The sequence below is a fragment of the Mirounga angustirostris genome, unplaced genomic scaffold (genome assembly GCF_029215605.1).
Source record: "Mirounga angustirostris isolate CCGP_5_RB_7025 unplaced genomic scaffold, mMirAng1.0.hap1 SCAF_9, whole genome shotgun sequence".
In the NCBI taxonomy this organism is placed as follows: Eukaryota; Metazoa; Chordata; class Mammalia; order Carnivora; family Phocidae; genus Mirounga; species Mirounga angustirostris.
In genome coordinates, this window is record NW_026991717.1 from 142,547,376 (window position 1) to 142,569,215 (window position 21,840).

A 21,840-nucleotide genomic window follows, 5' to 3' on the forward strand; every position below is an offset into this window, starting at 1 on the left:
ATGTCCAACATGAAACAGACCATGTTGGAAGAAGTAAATGGGGGAGGGAGTCCAATTTTATGAAATTGATTGGAAAATATTAAATTTGTGTTTTCTGTGGTCAAAATGTGTTGAAATGAGAATTTAAAGTTTTTTAATTAGATAATAAAGTGTTTTTGAGACTGGGTCCTTTACTTTTAGATGTGGCAGACTTGCAGAGAGAGAGGAGAGCTGCGGCATCCAAAGGTTGGTTCTTCCGTTTGTGGCCAGTGGTGAGGGACCCGGGGAGACTCCCCGAGGCTTCTCTCTTGGCCTGATCACCGCAGGTGACACAGGAGAGCGCCATGCCTGCGCTGAGGTCACTGCGGCCTGTCCTCAGAGGGCGGCAGGCTGTGACAGTGAGCAGACAGTTGTGGGGCAAAGAGCCTGTCTTTGCTGGCAGTGGTCCCTCGCAGGGGCAGCTCTCAGCTCTGGGGGCCTGCGGCCGAGCCCTGCTGTGTGGCTGGCCTTCCGCCTCCACGTGCGCCTGATCCTGCGTAGGGTCAGGAGCTGCCCCAGCTGCCAGTGCTGGTCCTTGATGTGTGTGCCTTGGGGCACCGTGCACAACCAGCAAGTCCGGAGCCTTTCCTTTTGCTGTTTGTCAGCTCAGTTTTAGAGAATAGGCTTAAAAGAATTCAACATGTAGACCTCCTTTTTTTTTTTTTTCTTTTTGGTCCGGTTTTGTTCCCCTTCTAAACTGATTAGGTTCAAAAGACTGTTGATGGGTTTGTGCGCTTAAATTTGCCAACTCTAGAGGTGTCCTTAGAAGAGCTACTCACGTTAAGGTTAAAACTTCCTTTTAGAGTCAGCCATGGTTTTTCTCTGGTTGGTATACGTGTTCTTTTTGACTTACAATTTTGGATGACATAGATGTATTATGGTAGCCAAATTCACTCTAATTTGTTCATTAACATTGTGCCTTTACTTAAAGGATGAACTTGACTGGGGGCGGTTAAATTACATTCAAATCAAGAGAATCAGAGAGGTGAGTCGTGAGTTCTGTGGGTGTTTGTGAGGTGCCCGTGGTGCGCAGTGTGGTGGTGAGCCCTCCGCCTCCAGTGGGGTCTGTGTTCGTGGTACGTGTTCAGGATGCACTTTCTGTGGTATGTAATTTATGAATATTTATGTTTAAGTATAGAGTACACACATACAACCTGTATGTATGATTAAATATATGTATTTAACTCATACTATTGTCGTATTCTTATAATTCCAAAAATGATAACATCATTTTCTCATTCTGAATATTGTGTACTTGTGCCCTCTTGGATTCTTGATTAGGTTTGTGTGTTCAGGAGGTCCCCAAACCACCCTCTGGCTCAGTGATTGGCTAGAAAGACTCACAGATCTCAGAAAAGCTATTCTACTCATGGTTATAGTTTATTAGAGCTAAGGGATGCAGGTTAAAATTAGCAAAGGTGAAAGGTACATGGGGAGAGGTCCAGACGACCCAGGTGCAAGGCTTCTTCCGTTGGCTTTCCTGCGGGCTTGCGGGCACAGCCAGCTCTGCCAGCCACCATGGATGTCAGCAGGCGTGAGGTATTGCCAACCGAAGAGGCTCACTTGGGCCTTGGTATCCAGGGTTTTCCTCGAGGTTGGTTATGTAGGCCTGGGGTGCCCGCAGAGCTGACCCTACTTACTTAGTTGTTCGCCCCTGCAGAGCTCATGCTGGTACTGCGGGGCACAGTGCCTCCACCCTAAGTCCTGTTGCTGCCACCAGCTGCTGGTCGGCTCCAAGGCCTCAGGCAGACAGGACTCTCTTCTGCGGCAGGATGTTCCAAGGGCTGAGAGGCCGTGTCCCAGGAACCAAACCTGGCTTTGGAATGTGCAGGTGTGGACAGCCCAGGCCTGCTGGCTTAACCCTTCACTGTGCAGTTTGTGCATGCTTAGCCTCTTTGACTTTCAGAGGACTTACTCTTGGTTTGCTTTGTCGGTCTTCCTGTAGGTTTTTTTGGGGGAAGGGGAAAGGTAGAGGATTTAATTGATTTTTGCTTTTTTCTGTTAATTTAGTTCTTTGTTTCTTGGTTTAGTTTTTTAGTTTTCCTGAGATGAATATTTAATCCATTAATATTTCCAGTTTTTCTAGTTAAAAGCATTTAAAGCTGTGTATTTTCTTGTGCACAATTTGGCCACATCCCATTGATTTTTGATAAGGTAGGGATCATCGTTAGTCCCATCTCTAAGTTTTTTAGTGTTGGTTTCCTTTTTGACTGAAGAGATTTTAAGTAGAATATTTGAATTTTCACTTAGAAATATTAAAAAAAATTTTTTTTTAAGATTTTATTTATTAGAGAGAGAGAGCACAAGTGGGGAGGAGAGGGAGAAGCAGGCTCCCCGCAGAGCAAGGAGCCCGATGTGGGACTCGATCCCAGGACCCCGGGATCATGACCGAGCCGAAGGTAGATGCTTAACCCACTGAGCCACCCAGGTGCCCTAGACATATTTTTAGATATCTTGCTTTGTGGTTCATTTCAGATTTTGTTGCATTTTGGTCAGAAAAATTGACTTGCATACTTTTAAACTGATCTTTAGCTAGAGAAGTCCTATGTGACCGCAGCCTTAAGAAAGGTTTCAGGAACATGGAAGTACATAGGCTGACGTGGGTGGTGGGCTTGGCTATTCCGTGTTCCAGGCTTTACCCACCTCCTCACAGGTCATGGCTTTTAAGTTTTTCTGTCTTTCCAGTTCTTTTTAGTTGTTTTCCAGTTAATGTTCACACCTGTGGTTTGTATTTTTTTTTACCTTTTTAGTTTATTGAGATAATTTTGTGGTAAGTTAATTTATGAACAATTTATAGGTATTTGGGGTTGTGTATCCTCATGTGTGTGTACTTTGATGTTTTGTGTGAAATGGTTTTTATTGCAACGGGGTGATTTGTTCAGAGCAGCTTTTGAACCATTGGTCACTTGAGCTTGGGTTTGTTTTTTTTTTTAATTTTATTTAAATTCTAGTTAGCTAACATATAGGGTAATACTGGTTTCAGGAGTAGAATTCAGTGATTCATCACTTAATACAGCACCTGGTACTCATCCCAACAAGTGCCCATCCCTCACCCACGTCCCTCCAGCAACCCTGTTCTCAGCTTTTTTTTTTTTTTTTTAAGATTTTGTGTGAGAGAGAGCGAGGGGGGAGGGGCAGAGGGAGAGGAAGAATCTTAAGCAGACTCTGAGCTGAGCGTGGAGCCTGATGCGGGGCTCCATCTCACGACCCTGAGACCATGACCTGAGCCAAAATCAAGAGTCGGACACTTAACTGACTGCCATCCAGGCACCCCTGTTCTCATCTTGTTTTTAATCACAGAAGCAGTACACATCCATGCGGAGGTTTTGAGGTGTGTAAAGGACTTAAAGCAGAGGATATGGTTCTGGTTACATGCTTTGCGATGCCCAGAGGCATTGTAGGTGCATGTTTGTAGTGGTTGTGTGTGTGTGTGTGCGTGTGTGTGTGCGCGTGTGCTTGTGCACTTACAAGGATCGTGAAGGACGTATGGTTCTGTGTCCTGGTATGTTCTGTTAGTGTTGTATTGAACATACTTTCCATTTCTTATTTATCTTCTTATTCATTCATCTTTAATAAGGTGACTCTTAATAAATGTAGTGTTTAGGGGCGCCTGGGGGGCTCAGTCGTTAGGGTCTGCCTTTGGCTCAGGTCATGATCCCAGGGTCCTGGGATGGAGTCCCGCATCGGGCTCCCTCTCCCTCTGCCGCTCCCCCTGCTTGTGTTCCCTCTCTCGCTGTGTGTCTCTCTCTCTGTCAGATAATTAAGTAAAATCTTAAAAAAATATATAAATGCAGTGTTTAATCCCATAGATATGAGTGTTTTCTGCATTGTACACTTACTTTTCAGTGTTTTTATTATTCTGAGTAGCGTAAGTACTTTGAGACATCGTATTTCCATGTGTTTTTCTCAGGTGGCTGAATTATATGAAGAATTGAAGAACAGGGTCTCCCAGTTCAACATGTATGTTGGTTCTCGGAGGCCAGTCAGGGACCAGGAGTATATATATAAGCAGCGGTTCATCCTGCAGGTGTGCTGGGGTTCCCTGGACGTCTGTTCTTGTCCCTTCTCCTTGCTAAGTGTCATGGTTGAGAAAGTACCTACGCCTTCTTTCTGATACAAATCATGCCTCAGGAGATTTTAGGCCCACGATGTTCACACTGCTTTTGGGGATAGCATAGTGTAGGTTTTCCATGTCATCAAGTTGGTCATCCAGCCCCATTGCTGGTCTCCAGGGGAATGTTTCCGTAGCATACCAGCCATCGTTACTGCTTCAGGAGAGGTCCTTGGGTTTTTGCTTTTAAGAAACTAAAAATGTTCTTAATATTATTCAACATACGTAGGTAGCTATTCCCTTACACTGAAAATATTAACTTTAGGGAACATGATCAGGCTAGCTTGTCAGATGGGATCTTACAGGGATTGTGTAGAGGGAAGTGTATCCTACAAAGGGGCTAATACTTCTACTTTGGGGTTCAGAGAAGGAATACATCTGTACACATCAGCATGTAGAATTGGGTTGTAGGTGGATGTCTGTGAATGAAGTGATGCTGGAAAACAGTGTTTTTCTGGATGTCAGATTGCCTTGAGGCCGGGGAGAGTCTTCCATGAGTGTATGTTTCCAGTGGAGTATTTTGATTGACGAAGGGACTTTTTGCAGAGTGCTATTTAGAAGTACATATTGGCTGTGCTTCTTGGGGCCTGGAGAGGTGCCTGGCCCCATAGAGGTGAGTATGTCAGACAACGGGTGAGACAGTGTGTACAGGCATTCGCACCTTCACTCAACTACCACTGTTTCTTAAACTTCCCTCTGAGACGGGTTCCAACTCTTTTGAAGAACATGTCCAGAGTGCTTCTGTTAGTAATGGTGAAATCATCAGAATTGTGACTTTCTACTTGATTGGTAGAGGGTCTAGTATTTTTATATAAAATCCTCTTTTACCTTACAGATGTTCGTTATATCATTCTGGGAAGAGAATAGTGTATTGTTGAGAGAGATTGGTAAATAATGTTGCTGGTTCATGAAAATCCAGTTCTCTTCCAGGTGGTATTGGCGGGTGCTTTTTACCCAAATTACTTCACTTTCGGACAGCCTGATGAGGAGATGGCGGTGAGGGAGCTGGCTGGCAAAGACCCAAAGACAACCATCGTGGTAGGAGCTCCATTTCAGTGTGGCTACTGCAGAACGTTATAGCCCTCCAATTGTTCCCAATTTATAAGGACCTGGTGGATTTTTCCCCCCTAAAGTGAATATTATGGCTTATTTGACCTTTTCACATCTACTTGCTCCTCAGTCTGGCTTCCTTTTTTGCAGACCTGGCCTTGAAAGAAAGTCTTGAGAAATTACATGTTTATGACTAATGCTGATTGATCATATGCTGTTTTGAAGGATTTAAGACACTTCTCCATAAGTTTAAGAAATGAAATTGTTAACTGTTAGTTAACAATTTCATTTCACACAAAGTGTAAAATGTTACTGGTTGGCAGCTTCATACTGGGATTTAAACTGTGATCCTCAGACCTGAATGTGATCCCCAGACCTGAATGTATTCCAGTAGAATCACCCAGAGAATGTTTATTTTAAAAATCATGTTTGAGGGCCCCATGCTACAGAATCTGAACTAGAAGGAATGGCCTGAAAATTAGCATTTAAATAACACATGTTTTCAGTGAATCTGATAATCAGCCACAGGCTTGGACCATTGGATCAACATTTGTAGACCATTTGTTTAAACCTGAGCACATGGTAACCTCAGGAAGCACAACCGGAATAAAGCATGCAGGAATTGGAATTCTATTGGACTTCTTGGTTCCATCATCAGTTTCTCTGATAATGGGGAGGTGTAAAGCACTTGGCCAAACTTGCTGGCATACAGTAAGCACTCGATCTTGCCAGCTTTCCCTATTGTTGTGAATATCCTCACAGTTGCTGAAGAGATCATGCACGGGGCAGGGAGGGTCGCAGATTACTAGAGGTCGCAGACTACTTGTGGAGATCTTTGAAGAGCCTAAAAGTTGCTGGTGCTTAGGCTGGAGATAGGCCGCTGAGATGCACTTCATATCTAGGGAAGGGGTTTTAATTTAAAAGGTGGTCATTAGCCTTTTATCGCTGCTGGGGGCTCTGCTCCTGTGGATCCTCAGGGTGGACTAGGTTCTTTTGGTTGGCTTCCTCGAATCCCTTTGTGGTATTCTCCCCTTCCCTGTGTACTTGGAGAAGGATCCCATAGGAGTCTCCTGAGACACGGAGCTGTGCTTGCCTCCTCCATCCACGAGGCAGCCTGTTCACCATGCACTCTGGGGGCCAAAAATTTGTTTTCTGTGTATGTTGTAAAAACCCAATGATAGCTAGTATTGACCCTGCACTCACCTGAGAAGCCCTTTATGACATACTTTGTATTCATGCTTCTCTGAGCCTCACATTGACCCCTCGAGGTGGGGATTTACCATCAGCCTTACTTCATGGGGTGGTTGAGTCCTAGGGTGACTCCATACTTTGCCTCAGGAGACTTGGCAAGACAGCTCAGAGCCCAGATATTCGTGCCCACCCACCGCCTCTCTCGTGGGGCCAGGGTGGGTCCTGAGACAAGCAGGACCTGGTGGCAAGGAGCCGGGGCCTCAGGTTTCCTGCCAGAGCCAGAGCCTGGAACAGGAATTACTGGGACAGAAGAGGGAAAGTGAGCATTCGGGGCGAGGAGAGGTCTGCAGCAGCTCAGGGTGCTTTACTTTGGGCTGTGGTGGTGGGAGTGCCCCCGTCCCTAACCTGTGCTGTGCTCCCCCCCCCATATTCCCATTATTCCTTATGTTAGAAAAGGGTCTTTTTTTTTTTTTTTTTTTTTTTTTTTTTTTTTTTTTTTTTTTTAAAAGATTTTATTTTAGAGAGAGCAAGCACAAACAAGGGGGAGTGGCAGAGGGAGAGGGAGAAGCAGGATCCCCACCGAGCTGGGAGCCCGATATGGGACTCAATCCCAGGACCTGGGATCACGACCCAAGCCGAAGGCAGACGCTTAACCTACTGAGCCACCCAGGGGCCCTCCAAACAGAAATTTGCTATGCTTTCCACCTGTATCATTTCTCATAGAAAAGGGTCTTTTAAAGAGATGCATTTAGTCAGCTTGCTTACTTGAAGGTAAAATAAAATACAACTCTTATTTTTTGTTAGATTTTGGATTATTTTAACAGAGAATTATCTTTTATTTAACGTATATTTATCATCAAAATTTACTTGTAATGTAAAAGCCATCAGTCATTAAATACCTAACCGTAGAGTCTACGTATTGTGGTTAAAGACAGTGAATTTTGTTTTTGTGAACTAGATAACGTGCAGCAGCTTTAGCGTATGAACGTTACAATGTTTTGTTAGCTCTGACGAATACTGTGTTGTGTGTTACAGTTGAAGCATATTCCCCCCTATGGATTTCTCTACTATAAACAGCTGCAGTCCCTCTTTCGACAGTGTGGTCAAGTCAAATCCATTGTATTTGATGGTGCAAAGTAAGTCATGTATTTCTGTGTAACAGCTGCAGTTATGAAAGAGCCATCACGTGTTCATGTCTGCGGGGAACTAATTCTTAAAACTGAGTGCACGTGGAAATGGGCCTCTATTCGGGCTGCTCAGCATCACCTTGGAACGGAGCTTTGGTTTATCTTGTTATCATTAGTGATTTATCTTCCTTGTCAACCGAGTGAGCTCCTAAAGGTGCTAAGTGGGGAGCTCGGTGGTCTGATAACTAGAAGGCTTCGTGGTGCCGTGGGTGCTGTGGCGGGTGCTTGGAGCCTGCGCCTGTCCCTAGGTTTTCACGGGGTGTCCCGAGTAGGGCCACAAAGAGGACCCAGAGTAGGGTTTATCTGCTTGTAGTTATTTAGAACATATATGTTCTAAATATTTTTGGAAGACAGATAATGCAAAAACTCAGTTATATTGCACCTTATTTTAGTTGCAGATAAAGGAAACAAGATGGTATGTTTTGAAGTATCACTTTGAGTTTTTATTTCTAAGAGGGACTGTTGTGCTTAAAGACTATTTACAGTTTTAACCATCTAGCTGAATTCCTGGGACCAGGTGAAACTTAGGTCTCTGACTCCTCTGCCATCTTGCTCATCATCCCTATTTACAGTTTTAAATTGAATTTTAGTTTTAAAATTAGATATTTTTTTATGGTGTTCTATAAATCGTATTTCTTTTATAAAACTTGGTAAAATCTAGTGAACAAGAAACACTTCCACTCTTTCTTTGACTGATGTCCAGTAACTCAAGTTGAGCACATTCAGTCCCTTTTCCGCTTGGATTAATTCCCTCAAACATTTTAAGTTCTGTTTCTATGATTAATATATTGATTTTCTTTGTAAGCGTGTAAGCACGTGCATCTTCCCCCTGGCTTGTGCTTGTGCTCACATGGTAAATTCGTAGTAACACTAACAAAGTCTAAGTTCTTTTAACAACTGTTACAGTTTTAACTAATTAAGCTTAAAATATCTCAAGGTTTTTCAAGTACCTAATACAAATTACAGTGAAATTTTTGATCGCATTTACAGAATCACTTCTTTAAAACTGGAATCACACAGTGAAGTTCTCTTTCTTGAATATTGGAAGTCCATTTGCCTTGGCTGAGGTTCCAGTTACGGGTGGGCGTTCTTTGATGGGTTGAGTGGCCTGCAGTCTGGGCTCTCACTGATCTTCATCACTGGGCTGAATTCTGTGTTTGTTTCATTTTCTTCCTGTCTGAGCCTTTGTTAAAGGTATTTTAATCCTATTTTGCGTGGTTCCTTGTATTTCTGGCATTTTAGTCACCGTAGCAATGTCATGTCAGTTACTTGGCGAAGTTACTGTGTTCTTCTGGTTATACCAGGAACAGTTCTTGTGCATCAGGTGTTTATAGGCAAAGAATGACATGAATCACTATTTGACAGAGTGAAGGCTGGATTCCTTCTGGGATTGTGCAGGGCCCGCTTTAGTGAGGAATCTGTGTCAGGTGTGAAGGGCATCTGGGCACAGGTAGTAAGTGCATGGATGCATCTTTTCCTCCCGTATGAAGCTTTCAACCCAGTTGTGGGGTTCTGTAGACATTTGCCTGTCGTGAAATGTTGTGGGAGAGGCCCAGGTGGTCAGAAGACACTCTTTCTGGGCCTCAGGAGCAGTTCACTTGGGGGACTTACTGAGGAGGTGTGTGAGGTGGACGGTGGGGGTGGCTGGTGGGGCAGGATGGGGTGCTGATCCAGTAGGAGCCCAGTGTGAGCCCATTTGGGACTTTGGAGAGTGTGGGGTGTGTGCCAGCCGCTGGCTTTGTGTCAGGTTTGTGTGGTGGGAGGCCAGGTGCTGTGCTCTGGATGGTCCTTTGTGGCTGCCTGGTCAGGATGGGCATGATAGATGGGCATGTGGAGACCCCTGAGTGTTCTGAGCTGCACTGTTGTGTAGGACTTGGTCAGGGAATGACGAGAGAGGGGCCTTTTGTAGTGACCTAAACCAGAGGTAACATTTGAAACAAAGGAGGCAGCAGGTGAGACAGAAGCTCTCTTGGGTTTGGCGTTGTTCACATGTGCAGGACAAGGAAGAGAGGCAGGCCCAGGAGGGCAGGTCTTCGAGACAGCATTGACCAGAGAGGGGCTGTGAGGAGCTGACTCCTGGTGGGGGGAGGGTGGGCGGGGGTCCCACAGGCGGGACTTCAGAATCCTGCTGCAAGATGAGCATCGTGGAAGTGTGGTCTCACGTGTGAAAGAAACTGCCTCTGAGGGAGGGACTCTGGAGCCCTCTAGAGAAGGGTGACAGGACAAGGGGTTAACGAATTGGGCACAGGCCAGGGGGAAGATAAGATGCGCGTGCTCGGCAGTGAGTCCACCAGGAGGCGGGTGAGGAGGGCAGAGGAGAGCCAGCTGTCCAAGGACAGCAAATGCAGCTTGCAGAGAGGCTAAGCACAGGGATGCACACTGAGTAGGCCAGCCAAGTTAGGGGCTTAACTCTCTTACCTGCTTGACACTCTTCAAGGCTGTGTCCTTTCCAGGGCTCAGGTTACACATTTCCGTGACAGTACTTGCAGGGGTCATAGATCTGTTTGCATGAGTATGATGTTTTGGCCCAGGGGCATTCATGTACAAGCAAATGTGAACTTGGAGCTTTATTTCTTTATACCAGGAAATGCCCAGCAGACACCCTTAGTGCATGCTTGGTTCTCATTCCCCAGAGAAAGGGATGGGAGGGGTGCCCAGAGATGTGGGGGAGGGGGAGGTAGCGTGGGATGTTCGTCAGCATGACTGGGTGGTAAACTCGATGATGTTTGTGGAGGGAGATCACAGAGATCACTGACCTACTCATTTGTGTGATTTTATCTTATCTGTGTTTTATTTTACAATAAAGTAGAAAAACCTCCAAAACTCAAAAAGCTGTCATTCTGTGTTCATTTTGAGAATTAAGGTTTCGTAGCTGAAAAATCTCATTAGCGTTTAGTGTTTATTGTGCATTATCTGCATTATATATAAGGTTGATATGTGGTTTTACTTTAATGGTACATCATTGTAATTTTTATTTAAGTAAATAATTTTCATTTAAGGAAACATTTCTTGGTTAATTATAAAGTGAAGAGTTACTGGTATTTCAAGGGGAGATGGAGCTGAACATTGCCGTCTAATCTTGAGAGAAATTAATACACACTTAGTTTTTTTTTTTCCAGGTGCCTGATAAACTAATTTTTTCTTTCCATTTATGGAGCAGAGCCTTTGTGGAGTTTTCACGTAATCCAACAGAGAGGTTTAAAACTCTTCCTGCAGTATATATGGCAATTAAGATGTCTCAGCTGAAAGTCTCCCTTGAACTGAAGGTTCACTCTGCAGAGGAGATTGAAGGGAAGGTGGAAGGAGGAGGGGCTGTCTCAAAGCTCAGGAGCACCAGGTATTTCAGAAGGCGGCCGGGCAGGCCTCTGTCCACCTGCTTTTGCAGTTTCAGAGGCTGCGTTTAAATGAACCTTGCAGCCAGAGCCCTGGTTTCCTCATCTCCTGGCTGTGTGTACCTGGGCACATTACTTGACCTCTCTGAACCTTGGTGTTTTTCTCATCTTTTTTTTTTTTTTTTTTTTTTCAGTTTTATGGCAAAATAATTGCCATCCATCGCTGTGCAAGTTGAAGGCGTTCAGCATGACAGTTTGATTTCCTTACACTGTGAAGTGACTACCACAGGACATTCAGTTAACACAAAAATTTATCCTTGTGACGAGGACTCTTAGGGTCTGTTCTCCTAATGACTTTCCTGTGTGTCTTACGGTAGTGTTAGTGGTAGGGACCGTGTTGCACACTCTCTCCCTAGGACTGACTGACCGTAGAACTGGAAGTTTGTATCTTTTAACCGTCTTCCTCGTGTTCCCCCTTCTCCTACCCTCCGTCTCTAGTACCTCAAGTCTGATCTCTTTTTCTATGAGTGTTTTTTTTAATAGATTCTTTTTTTTTTAATTTTTTGGGAAGATTTTATTTATTTGACAGAGAGACCCGGTGAGAGAGGGAACACAAGCAGGGGGAGTGGGAGAGGGAGAAGCAGGCCTCCTGCAGAGCCGGGAGCCCGATGCGGGGCTTGATCCCAGGACCCTGGGACCATGACCTGAGCCGAAGGCAGACGCTTAATGACTGAGCCACCCAGGCGCCCCTAAATAGATTCTTTTTTTTTTTTTTTAAGATTTTATTTATTATTTGACAGAGAACGAGAGAGAGAGAGCACATGAGACGGGGGAGGGTCAGAGGGAGAAGCAGACTCCCCGCCGAGCAGGGAGCCCGATGCGGGACTCGATCCCGGGACCCTAGGATCATGACCTGAGCTGAAGGCAGTCGCTCAACCGACTGAGCCACCCAGGCGCCCCCTAAATAGATTCTTAAAAAAAAAAAAAGATTCTACATGTAAGCGAGACCATACAGTGTTTGTCTGACTTATTTCACTTAGCATATTGCCTTCGAGAGCTATCCATGTTGTTGCAAATGGTAGCATTTCCTTGTTGTTGTTGTTGTTTTTATGGCTGAATAATATTCCACTGCATATATATAGCACAACTTCCTTATCCATTCGTCCAGTGAGGGACACTTAAATTGTTTCCATGTCTTGTCTGTTGTACATAATGCTGCTATGAACGCGGGGATGCAGGTGTCTTGCTGAGGTAGTGTTTTTGTTACCTTTAGATACATACCCAGAAGTAGAATTGCTGCATCATGTGGTGGTTCTCTCTTTAATTTCTTGAGAATTGTCCATACTGTGTTCCATAGTGGCTGTTCCAATTTACAATCCCACCAGCACACAAGGGTTTCCTTTTCTTCTATATCCAAGCCAGCATTTGTCTTTTTTTTTAAGATTTATTTATTTGAGGGGGGAGGGGCAGAGGGAGAGGGAGAGAGAGTCTTAAGCAGACTCTGTGCCTGACGTGGGGCTCAGTGTCACGACCCTGAGATCACGACCTGAGCCAAAACCCGGGTCTGTGCCACCCAGGCACCCCAGCATTTGTCTTTTTTTTTTTTTTTTTTTTAAAGATTTTATTTATTTATTTGAGAGAGAGAGAACACATGAGAGGGGATAGGGTCAGAGGACAAAGCAGACTCCCTGCCGAGCAGGGAGCCCGATGCGGGACTCGATCCAGGGACTCCAGGATCATGACCTGAGCTGAAGGCAGTCGCTTAACCAACTGAGCCACCCAGGTGCCCCAGCATTTGTCTTTTTGATGATAGCCACTCTGACAGGCATGAGCTGAAATCTTGTTGTGGTTCTTATTTGTATTTCCCTGATGACTAGTGATATTGAGTATCTTTTCATGAACCTGTTTGCCTTTTGTGTATCGTCTTTGGAGAAATCTCTATTTAAGACTTTTGGCCATTAAATAATTTTTTTTCCTATTGAGTTGTGTCTGTTTAATAGATATGGTACCTATTGTACAAGGTTGTTGAGAAGATTGAGCGGAATCATGAAAGTAATTCTCAGTTTAAATAGAAGGGATTAGACCTAATATTAGTTCCTCATTTCCTTTGTTTAAGCACAGTGGCGTATTCTCTGTTCTCATCAGAGCAGATGGTAGGACAAAACAGAGATGCAGCTGGGAGCACCTGGGGGCTGGCCAGCACAAGCTGCCCCTTCCTCGTGGAGGAACAGGAAGGCTGGGCTGCCCATGTGGCTGGCCCCGCGTGCTGGCACGCACCACTTGGCAGCTGTCGTTGGGCATGTGGATTTTCTTTTCTTGGGCCAAATTAAATCACCCTTCAGGATTTATGAAGGATTCCTTTCCCTTTTGGTCACACTTTTTGAGTACCATGCGTAGGAATTCTCGGTCATCCTTTCTTATTTGTGACCTTTTTAATTTTATGAGGAACTTGACAGGAATTTGGGGGAATTGATGAGAAAGGGAGATATGTCCCATTGAATCTCATCCCGTGGGGGAGGTTTAGATTCTGAGACTCTGGGGGTGCAGCGGGTTAGGTCTGTAACACAGGGAGGATCTTTTCTTCTGGTAACTTTGCCTGAGTCACTCTTACTTCAGAAATGGGTCTGAAAAGTTGAAGAGAGAGTTGGGTCAGGATCTCTTGTATAATTTTTCTTTTTCTTCGAATAAAAGCATTAGGAAAGGGATATTTTGTTTTTATCAAATTTGTATTTCATATTCTTGAACTTTAGCTTTTACTCTCTTATTGTCCTGAGGGATGAATGATAACTCCTTGGTTTATCAGAAAATCATGTAGGTCTTTTCTAACAGCATTGAACAGGGCATGGATTCTGGTACTTTTGGAAAGGTCAGAGTCACCTCTGAAACCAGAAATTAGGAAATACTGCAGGTCTTAGATTTAGAATGTGTTCCCTTAAAAGTTGATCTTCTGTAAGAGTCTTGACCTTTAGAATCTATTGTTGAAGGGTAGTGTGTAACTCTTGGGTTGCACGGACCTCCAGGGCAGCTCAGGAAGCTGTCGGAAACTCAAATTTGAGATGAAGTCAAATTTGTCATCTCCAGGTTAGGTGTTTTATTAAAATGTTCTTTTCTTGTATAAGCACTGGAATAGTTGGGGCCATAACTTCACATACGGAAGTACGTTTTCTTTGTAATACCTGACTTTTTATTTTTTTAAATCATGTTACGTAGGGTGAATGTGGACTTCCAGAAGCAGACAGTAGATCCTGTGCAAGTCTCATTTAACACATTAGACAGATCCCGGGCAATCACAGATCTCTTCTTAACAATTGATGTCACAGAGGTGAGATGGTGTGTTTGAATCATTAGAACTTTTTTGTCGTCTTCACCTAGAGCCGTCATGTTGTAGACATGAAATAGCGCACGCACAGCATGTGCACCTTAGTGATCAAGTAAATGCAGGTGGGTTTGAATTTCTGTCCTTGTTAAATTGAAATGTGGCTACAACACAGAATGAAACACAAATACTCATTCTAGAATCAAAGTGTAATTTTTAGAATGTTAGGTACCGTTTAAGATGCTAAAACATTAATTTTGGCAGCGTGAGACATGTGAATGTTTTAATTGGCGTAGTGACATATGGCTGTGCAATTCAGTTTATGTCAATAAAGCTGGCGTCAGCATCATTACTCTTCAAGGTGTGGTTGTTACTTCTTCAAATAAAATGTCAGTGGAAATGCATACCTGCTTCCTGGTAAATCTGTGACTACACTCACCACGAGACTTCACACAGAAGCTTGGGCTCTGGGCCGACTGGGAAGCGGCAGCCGGCGTGGGTCCGTGCCTGGCAGCGTGGGCGGGAGGTGCTCGGGGAGGCCCTTTTCCAAGGAACACCTGCTCCTTCTTCTCCCACTTGTCACTGATCCTTCAGGGGCTGCGCTCACAGCACACCCGCCCTCGCTGCCCTTGGTCCTGCCTGCACTCTGTGGGCTGGGCCTGGAGCCCATCTCGAGTGAAACAGTCTGGCCTTCTGTGCCCTCTCAGAGCCTTTCATGTGTTCGTGTGCTGGCAAGTCTCACACCTCTGAGAGGGGGTCTGGGACACACGTGTCCTCACTGCAGGTGACCAGGGAGCCCTCTTGTTCGTAAGCACCTATTCAAAGCCTGTAGAGTTACTTAAGTTCCAGGGAATCCAGCTTGTGAAGTGTAGTATGAATGTCAGCCCTGTGGTGTGAGCATATGATAACCTTGACATAGAAATCCTTTCTAGAATCCATCTCTGCTCCTTTTCCTTCTTTTTTAGGTCGTTGAGGTGGGACACTTCTGGGGATATAGAATTGATGAAAGAAACGCCAGGATTCTGAAAAAGCTTACTGCTGAAATAAACCAACTGGAATTGGTGCCCTTGCCCATCCACCCACATCCAGACTTGGTCTGTCTGGCTCCCTTTGCTGATTTTGATAAAGATAGATACTTCAGAGCCCAAATCCTTTATGTTTCTGGGAACTCTGCTGAGGTATGTGTTTTTCTGTAACTAATCACTCAAAGGGAAATGAGACAAACTTGTAGCAGTTTACAGAAAACCTTTTCTAATTTTAAGTGGAAATTAAATATAAAATCATTTGAGTTAGAAAAGTAGCCTCATAAAAAGTTATTTCTCTCAGTGCTATGTGGATTTTATTTTAGCTCCTGTCGTAAGACTGCTAGATTCTGGAGCTAGAGTAGATCCTTGTGTGGCCACTGGTCAGGTGGCGTGCGGTGTCTGACCCCATATTAAAGTGTGTCCTTTCCCCATTCTCTAGGTGTTCTTTGTAGACTATGGTAATAGATCTCATGTAGATCTGGATCTTTTAATGGAGATTCCCTGTCACCTTCTTGAACTCCCATTTCAGGTAAGGTAGAGAAGCTGCTGGGAGTGAATGTGTAAGCTGGAAAGGATTCTCGAGGTCACACGGCCTACCCTCAGCCCACAGATAGGGGCCAGGTCCCAGAGTGGGAAGGGACTTGCTTGGTCATATAGGCCAAATTTGATTTCTGCTTTTTTCCAAAAATGTATTGCCACAGACATTTTTGTCAGTATTGTCTGTGGAGTGAGTTAAAATATATGGAGAGTGGTTTCACACTTAGCAAAAAAGTAGCTGTTTAACTGAAATAATTTAATTTCAAATACTTTCTCTGAGGTTTTTGGTTGTGTTGTAAACAGCTAGAACTTGGGTGGGCCAGATGTACCTGCGTGCTCTCTGTTGGTACGGAAACCGTTCAGAAGGCCGTCCAAACGTCTGTTTGGGTTGAAAAAGCAACATCCAGTATCTTTACCTATGAAATCCTCACTTTGTGAAATCCCCCCCCAATTTTTTTTAAATGTATATAATCATTTACTTATTATTGTTGACACAAAATACGATGTTGGTTTCAGATGCGCCACATGGCGAGTCCTGACTCTGAAACTCATGCTGTGCTCACACAGTGGTAGCCGCCGTCTGTGACCGTGCAGCACGAGTGTGATACCCCAGACCGCACTCCTCGAGCTGTCACCTCTGGTTCCTGTGCCTTGTCCACTCCGTAGCTGGAAGCTCTATTCCCTACGCCTCTTCCCCCGTTTTGCCCACCCTCCATCCCCCTCCCCTCCGGCAGCCCACTTTGTATTTTGATCTGTCTCTGCTTTTTGTTTGTTTCTTTTGTGTTTTAGATTCCACGTATAAGGGAGATCTATGATATTTGTCTTTCTCACTCTGGCTTACTTCACTTAGCATAATATTCTCTAGCTCCATTCATGTTATTGCAAATGGAAGATCATATCCTTTTTGATGGCTGAGTAACATTCCGTTGTATGTCTGCACCACATCTTCCTTATCCACTCATCTGTTAATGGACCGAAATAGTTTTTAGTAGGATTTTTATGAGAATGTTGGTGAAGATCCATGTTCAGGGCCACGTTTCGGCAGTATGTGGGGTGAGTGTTTCACTCATTTATAAAGCTGGGTCAACCATGCTCTTCTGTCCTGTAGGCATTGGAATTTAAGATTTGCAAAATGCGTCCCTCTGCAAAGTCTCTCGTGTGTGGTGAGCGCTGGAGCGGTGGGGCCAGCCAGCGGTTTGCCTCCCTGGTGAGCGGCTGCGCGCTCCTCGTCAGGGTCTTCTCTGTTGTGCACAGCGTCCTGCACGTGGATGTTTACCGCTGCTCGGGGGCCCAGGACACTGTCAACGTAAGAGACGTCCTCATCAAGGAGGGCTACGCCGAGCTCGCGGAGGAGCCCTATGAGTCCATGGTACGCACGTTCATCCTAGTTGTGGGAGCGCATGTGGCCGGTTCACGTGTGCGTGTGGGAGGGGCAGTGGAGAAGTGGGGGTGCCATTTTCCTCTCTCAGGATGCTGATTGATGAATAGCTAGGTAGCGTTTGTCGTACATTTTAAGTGCCTTCTAGAAGGGTTTCTTTGACACTAAATTATGGTGACTGGGTGTTGCTTTTGTTAGTTTCCTTTTATTAGGCTATTTGTTTCTTCTTAGAATGAAAATTAGATGTAAAAATGTTCTCTATTTGGGGAGTTATTTTTTCTGTAATGGATTCCAAGATTTAGCTCCCTAATGAAAGCAATTAGTAAGATATTTGTTTCAAGTATTTTCAGATATTGCAAAATGATATTCAGCCATTTCTTTCAAAATCAGTTCTGAAGCTATTTTCCTTTGAAGGTTTCAGAGATGCCACCTTTGAGTCAGATGTTGAAGGCCATTTATTTTCCTTCTGTAATTTCTGCTGACAATGGGGTGGGGCTAGGATTAAGGAAAGGGGAAACGGGTAACAGAACAGTAGCCAGAGAGCTGGCTGGACTTGGTATTTTCATGTGTGAGAAACCCTTTCGGGATTCTGGGAGTGTTCCTGGTGTGGAGCAGAAGTGTTGAGTACAGAAAGTTCTTTTAAGAGCTGTTTTTCACTCTCTTCAGTTTTCTGATGACTGAAAGGTAGTAAAGGCTGATGAATTGAGCCTTTTTTTAAAAAAAAGATTTTTTAAATTTATTTGAGCGCGAGAGAGCACACAAGCCAGGGGGGAGGGGCAGAAGCAGAGGGAGAAGCAGACTCCCCGAGGAGCAGGGAGCCCGATGCTGGACTCGATCCCAGGCCCCTGGGATCATGACCTAAGCTGAAGGCAGATGCTTCACTGACTGAGCCACCCAGGTGCCCTGGTGAATTGAGCCTTAAATGAAGAGCCGCCCAGGTGCCCTGGTGAATTGAGCCTTAAATGAAGAGCCACCCAGGTGCCCTGGTGAATTGAGCCTTAAATGAATCCTGTCTTATTTCTTTTGTTTGAATCTTAAAATGTGCTTACTTGATAAAATTTACTCCTGACCTTAGTGACCTAGCAATCAGCTAAGAATAAGGTCATGCCTGTGAAATACTTTGATTAGTTTGGGATAAAGTACTTTTAATACAGTTTTTCCTTTTAGCAAAATGAACTTTGCTTATTCTGCTCAGCAAAGCCATGAAGCTCTCAAGGGTCTCTTCTCCAAGTCCGTAGAAAACGTGGCAGACTTGTCTACATCATCCCCTGTGAAGGATGATGAAAAGTACCTGATCCGGGTTTTGTTAGAGAGCTTTTCTTCTAATAAACTGGGTGCCCCCAACTGCAAGGTAATTTATAGTTGCTGCTTTAAAATACAATTTAAACCTTAAAGTCATTTTATATTTATATGCTGGGTCATAACTAGTAGTCATGGTGGGCTTTTCTTTCCTGGTTTTAGATGCTGGTACTGTTTTCACAATGGCGCTTACCTTAGTAAGGGAAAAACCTGGGGTTCAGTGTAGAGAAATGCTTAGACTAGTTCTTTCATTTAAACCAGCCTTCCCAGAGGCAGTCTGTGCTTGTTTACCCAGTTGGAGGAAGCCGTGTGCGGACTGTGGAGAGCCAGGCCCGCCGTGGAGGCGGCCCAGCCCCAGCGGGCAGTGCAGTCACTGCATCTGCCTGTCTCCCAGAGCAGGCGGCCGCACACCCCCCTCCCCCTGCTCCGGGGCTCCCCTCTCGCCACCCCAGCCCCTGGCCCTGTGCTCCCGGTGCTCCCTACTCAGTCGGACTAGTCTGGTACACTGAAAAGGTAATGCTTCTACCGAAGTGTTTGGCAGTATTTCCTTTGTTTGGCCAAACTGTTCCTTAAGTGTATCTTTTGAGGCATGTTAGAGAAACCACTGAAAATAATAATCACTGCATCCCAGAAAAGCACCATGAGACCTTTTTTTTCCCCCACTGCATCTTGAAGACGTTGTAACTAAGGCGTAGCTATTTTCTTTTTCAAAACGTGAGTTAACTTTTGGATTTTTAAAATGTATGTTAAGTGATAACTTGCCTATTGGTAACATTTTGCATGTTTTTTATCGACAGGTGATACTTCATGGGCCTTTTAACCCTTATGAACTGAAGTGTCATAGTTTGACCAGAATATCCAAGTTCAGGTGTGATTAACTTAGGTTCCCCATGGATTTCTTTTTTCTCTGCTCCTCTATTTACAGAGCTTAACAGAAACTAATCTTTTAAACTGTTGAAACCTTCCCTTTTCCAGCTCCTTCTCATTCCTCTCCTAGCTCCAAATCTGAGATACTCTTTCTCTTGTACGAAAGCCATTCTGTGTAAGACATTCTTGAGTATCTTCTAACAAGGGCCTCATTTTTTCTGTTCTTATAATTGATTTTCATTCAGTAAACCTGTGAATGCCTGCTGTGTTCTGGGAACAGTGTATGGTTTGAGGGGAACAACAGTGAACAAAATACACTCAGTGTAATCCCTAAAATTGTGTGTGTGGTGGGGATGGTATGCAAGGGAAGACGGGTCCTCAGAAGAAGGGTTGATGAGGCTCTTGAACATTATGAGAGGGGCTGTAGAACATTATGAGAGCATCTCAAGGGGCCCCTGAACACACTCAGGCTGTGAAAGGCCATGGAGGTTTCCAGTCAGTGAGTGGGGAGGTGAAGGCGAGCTGGAGGGTGTTACTCAGCATGGGCTTTGGCCTCAGTTTGACTTTGCACTTCGGAATGAGCATAGTGAGGTTGGAGAGTGGGTGGGAAGCAGAAGGGCTGCGGAGCTGTGGCAGATGGGGACGAGCTTTGTAAGCAAGATCCAGACTTCATCTGAAGACAGTTGGAAAGCCTTATGTGTATTTTAAACACTCTCTTCGGCTAGGATAGGCATCTCTTGAAGCCTGTCAGAAATGCAGAGCTCAGGCCTCTTTTGCACAGAGCCTGCATTTTCATAAGATTTGTAGGTGGTCCGTAGGCCCCTTAAGGCTTGCAGAGCCCAGTGTGAAGAATGCATTGGGTTTGGGAGTAGAAGGGTCCTCGGGTAGGAGCGTACTTCTGAGGCTGGTCACTGCTGTAATTCTGGGTGGGTACGTTGTGGACCATGCTGAGTCCATGGGAGGAGGTGCAGAGACAGACTGCTTTTTATGAGAGCTTCGGGCGTGGAATCAACAGCCTGACGTGTGATTAGACTCAGTGACGTGGGAAGGGGAAGAGTGGAGGATGCCCTTCCTGGGTGGCGGCGGGGCCTCTGCTGAGCAGTGCAGGAGGGGGGCGGGTGGCCGGGAGCCTAGGGGGCGTTGTCAGCGTGTGGGTGGTGTGGTGCTCAAGGCCCGGGAGCAGGAGAGAGATGAGGGTGGAGAGGGTGGTGGTGCTGGATGAAGAGGAGGAGGCATGAAGGACACTTGGATGTTAAACAGCTTTCACCTGTTGAGCGCTGCACTCGCCTATTTGTGTCTGTGACATGTGTTAGCTCGGGGGTTGGGCATAGCACATTGCCTAGCGGGTGGATCAGCCTCTGTCCCCTGACGATGCCCCTTGCAGATGTGTTTGGATTGAGAAGGAAAGCATCAACTCTGTCATCATCAGCGATGCCCCCGAGGACCTTCACCAGAGGATGCTGGTTGCAGCTTCCCTTTCGGTCAATGCAACGGGTGAGTCGGGCTGTGTTCCCTCATCATCTGCTCTGTGTCTCCCTCCCTCTCCTCCGTTACTAGGAATGATTTGTCCTGTAGTTAGCAAGCACATTTATGTGCCTGTGCTCTATTTTCAGGCTGTTTTCTGAGTGCGTTGGCTGATACAAGTTTAAGAAATGGAGCACATCACCTTTCCTTTTGTACAAGGGTGTGGTATTGATTTCTTGATCCTCATTCATTCCATCATGCTTGTCTACCAAGTAGAACAAATCCAGGTTCTTGGCCCTGGGACAAACCTAAAAGCCTGATGGAAGGGAAGAGAAGAGTAACCACACAAACGTTGTCCCCGACAGGACGCAGGTTGCAGCATGCTGGCCAGGCGGAGGCTGCAGGGTGCCATGGGATCGGACTCCGGGGGCACTTGGCTGTGGGGCCGTGCCCACGGGGACGGACTCCGTGGAGGAGGGGATAAGGAATGTGCCCGGGGGGGGCGCGACGTTCTGCAGAGTGAAGTCTGTGCCTGACGTCGCCTTTGTTGACTGTCCAACAGGGTCCACCATGCTGCTGAGAGAGACCTCTCTGATGCCGCACGTTCCCGGCCTCCCGGCTCTCCTCAGCGTGCTGTTTGCACCGGTGATGGAGTTAAGGTTCGTCCATTCTTTCCAGGCTTGTGAAGTGAGAACCCCAGGGGGGAGAAGAGGGCGCCTCTCCTCCTCCTCTGGGAGAGGAGACACACAGCACCTGGCCAGGGCACTGTGGCTCTCGTTGAGCTTCCCCGGGCTAGAGTGTGGTTGAGGCGGCGTTCCTGGTACTGACATACCTACACTTGGACTTGGTTCCCATACAGATAGACAGCATCACGCAGGGGTTTGAGGACCAGCGGGGCTGGAGAAAGAAAATCAGGAGCTGGGAATAGGCTCAGGATGAATAACGTGCAGATGGCTGCCTGTTGTTAAGGGGCCGTGAAGGTGGCTCTCCATTTTCTTGCTCCCAGTTGGCAGCAGGCCGCCTTGTCAGTCCCACTGGTGACGGTAACTGGAGGGTAAGAGGGCA

At 45.6% G+C, this 21,840-nt stretch overlaps 1 protein-coding gene across 1 annotated transcript in view; it reads left to right on the forward strand.

Annotated features, from left to right (window-relative positions):
- Nucleotides 1–21,840, forward strand: part of TDRD9 (tudor domain containing 9) — an 88,240-nt gene that overhangs the window by 45,778 nt on the left and 20,622 nt on the right. The window contains exons 16-29 of the mRNA XM_064571676.1: nucleotides 181–225; nucleotides 950–1,003; nucleotides 3,929–4,045; nucleotides 5,060–5,167; nucleotides 7,406–7,506; nucleotides 10,718–10,894; nucleotides 14,100–14,211; nucleotides 15,171–15,383; nucleotides 15,670–15,759; nucleotides 16,876–17,136; nucleotides 18,341–18,496; nucleotides 19,242–19,312; nucleotides 20,696–20,805; nucleotides 21,338–21,434. Coding sequence (XP_064427746.1) covers nucleotides 181–225; nucleotides 950–1,003; nucleotides 3,929–4,045; nucleotides 5,060–5,167; nucleotides 7,406–7,506; nucleotides 10,718–10,894; nucleotides 14,100–14,211; nucleotides 15,171–15,383; nucleotides 15,670–15,759; nucleotides 16,876–17,136; nucleotides 18,341–18,496; nucleotides 19,242–19,312; nucleotides 20,696–20,805; nucleotides 21,338–21,434 — 1,712 coding nt within the window. The remainder of the gene's footprint in view (nucleotides 1–180; nucleotides 226–949; nucleotides 1,004–3,928; nucleotides 4,046–5,059; nucleotides 5,168–7,405; nucleotides 7,507–10,717; nucleotides 10,895–14,099; nucleotides 14,212–15,170; nucleotides 15,384–15,669; nucleotides 15,760–16,875; nucleotides 17,137–18,340; nucleotides 18,497–19,241; nucleotides 19,313–20,695; nucleotides 20,806–21,337; nucleotides 21,435–21,840) is intronic.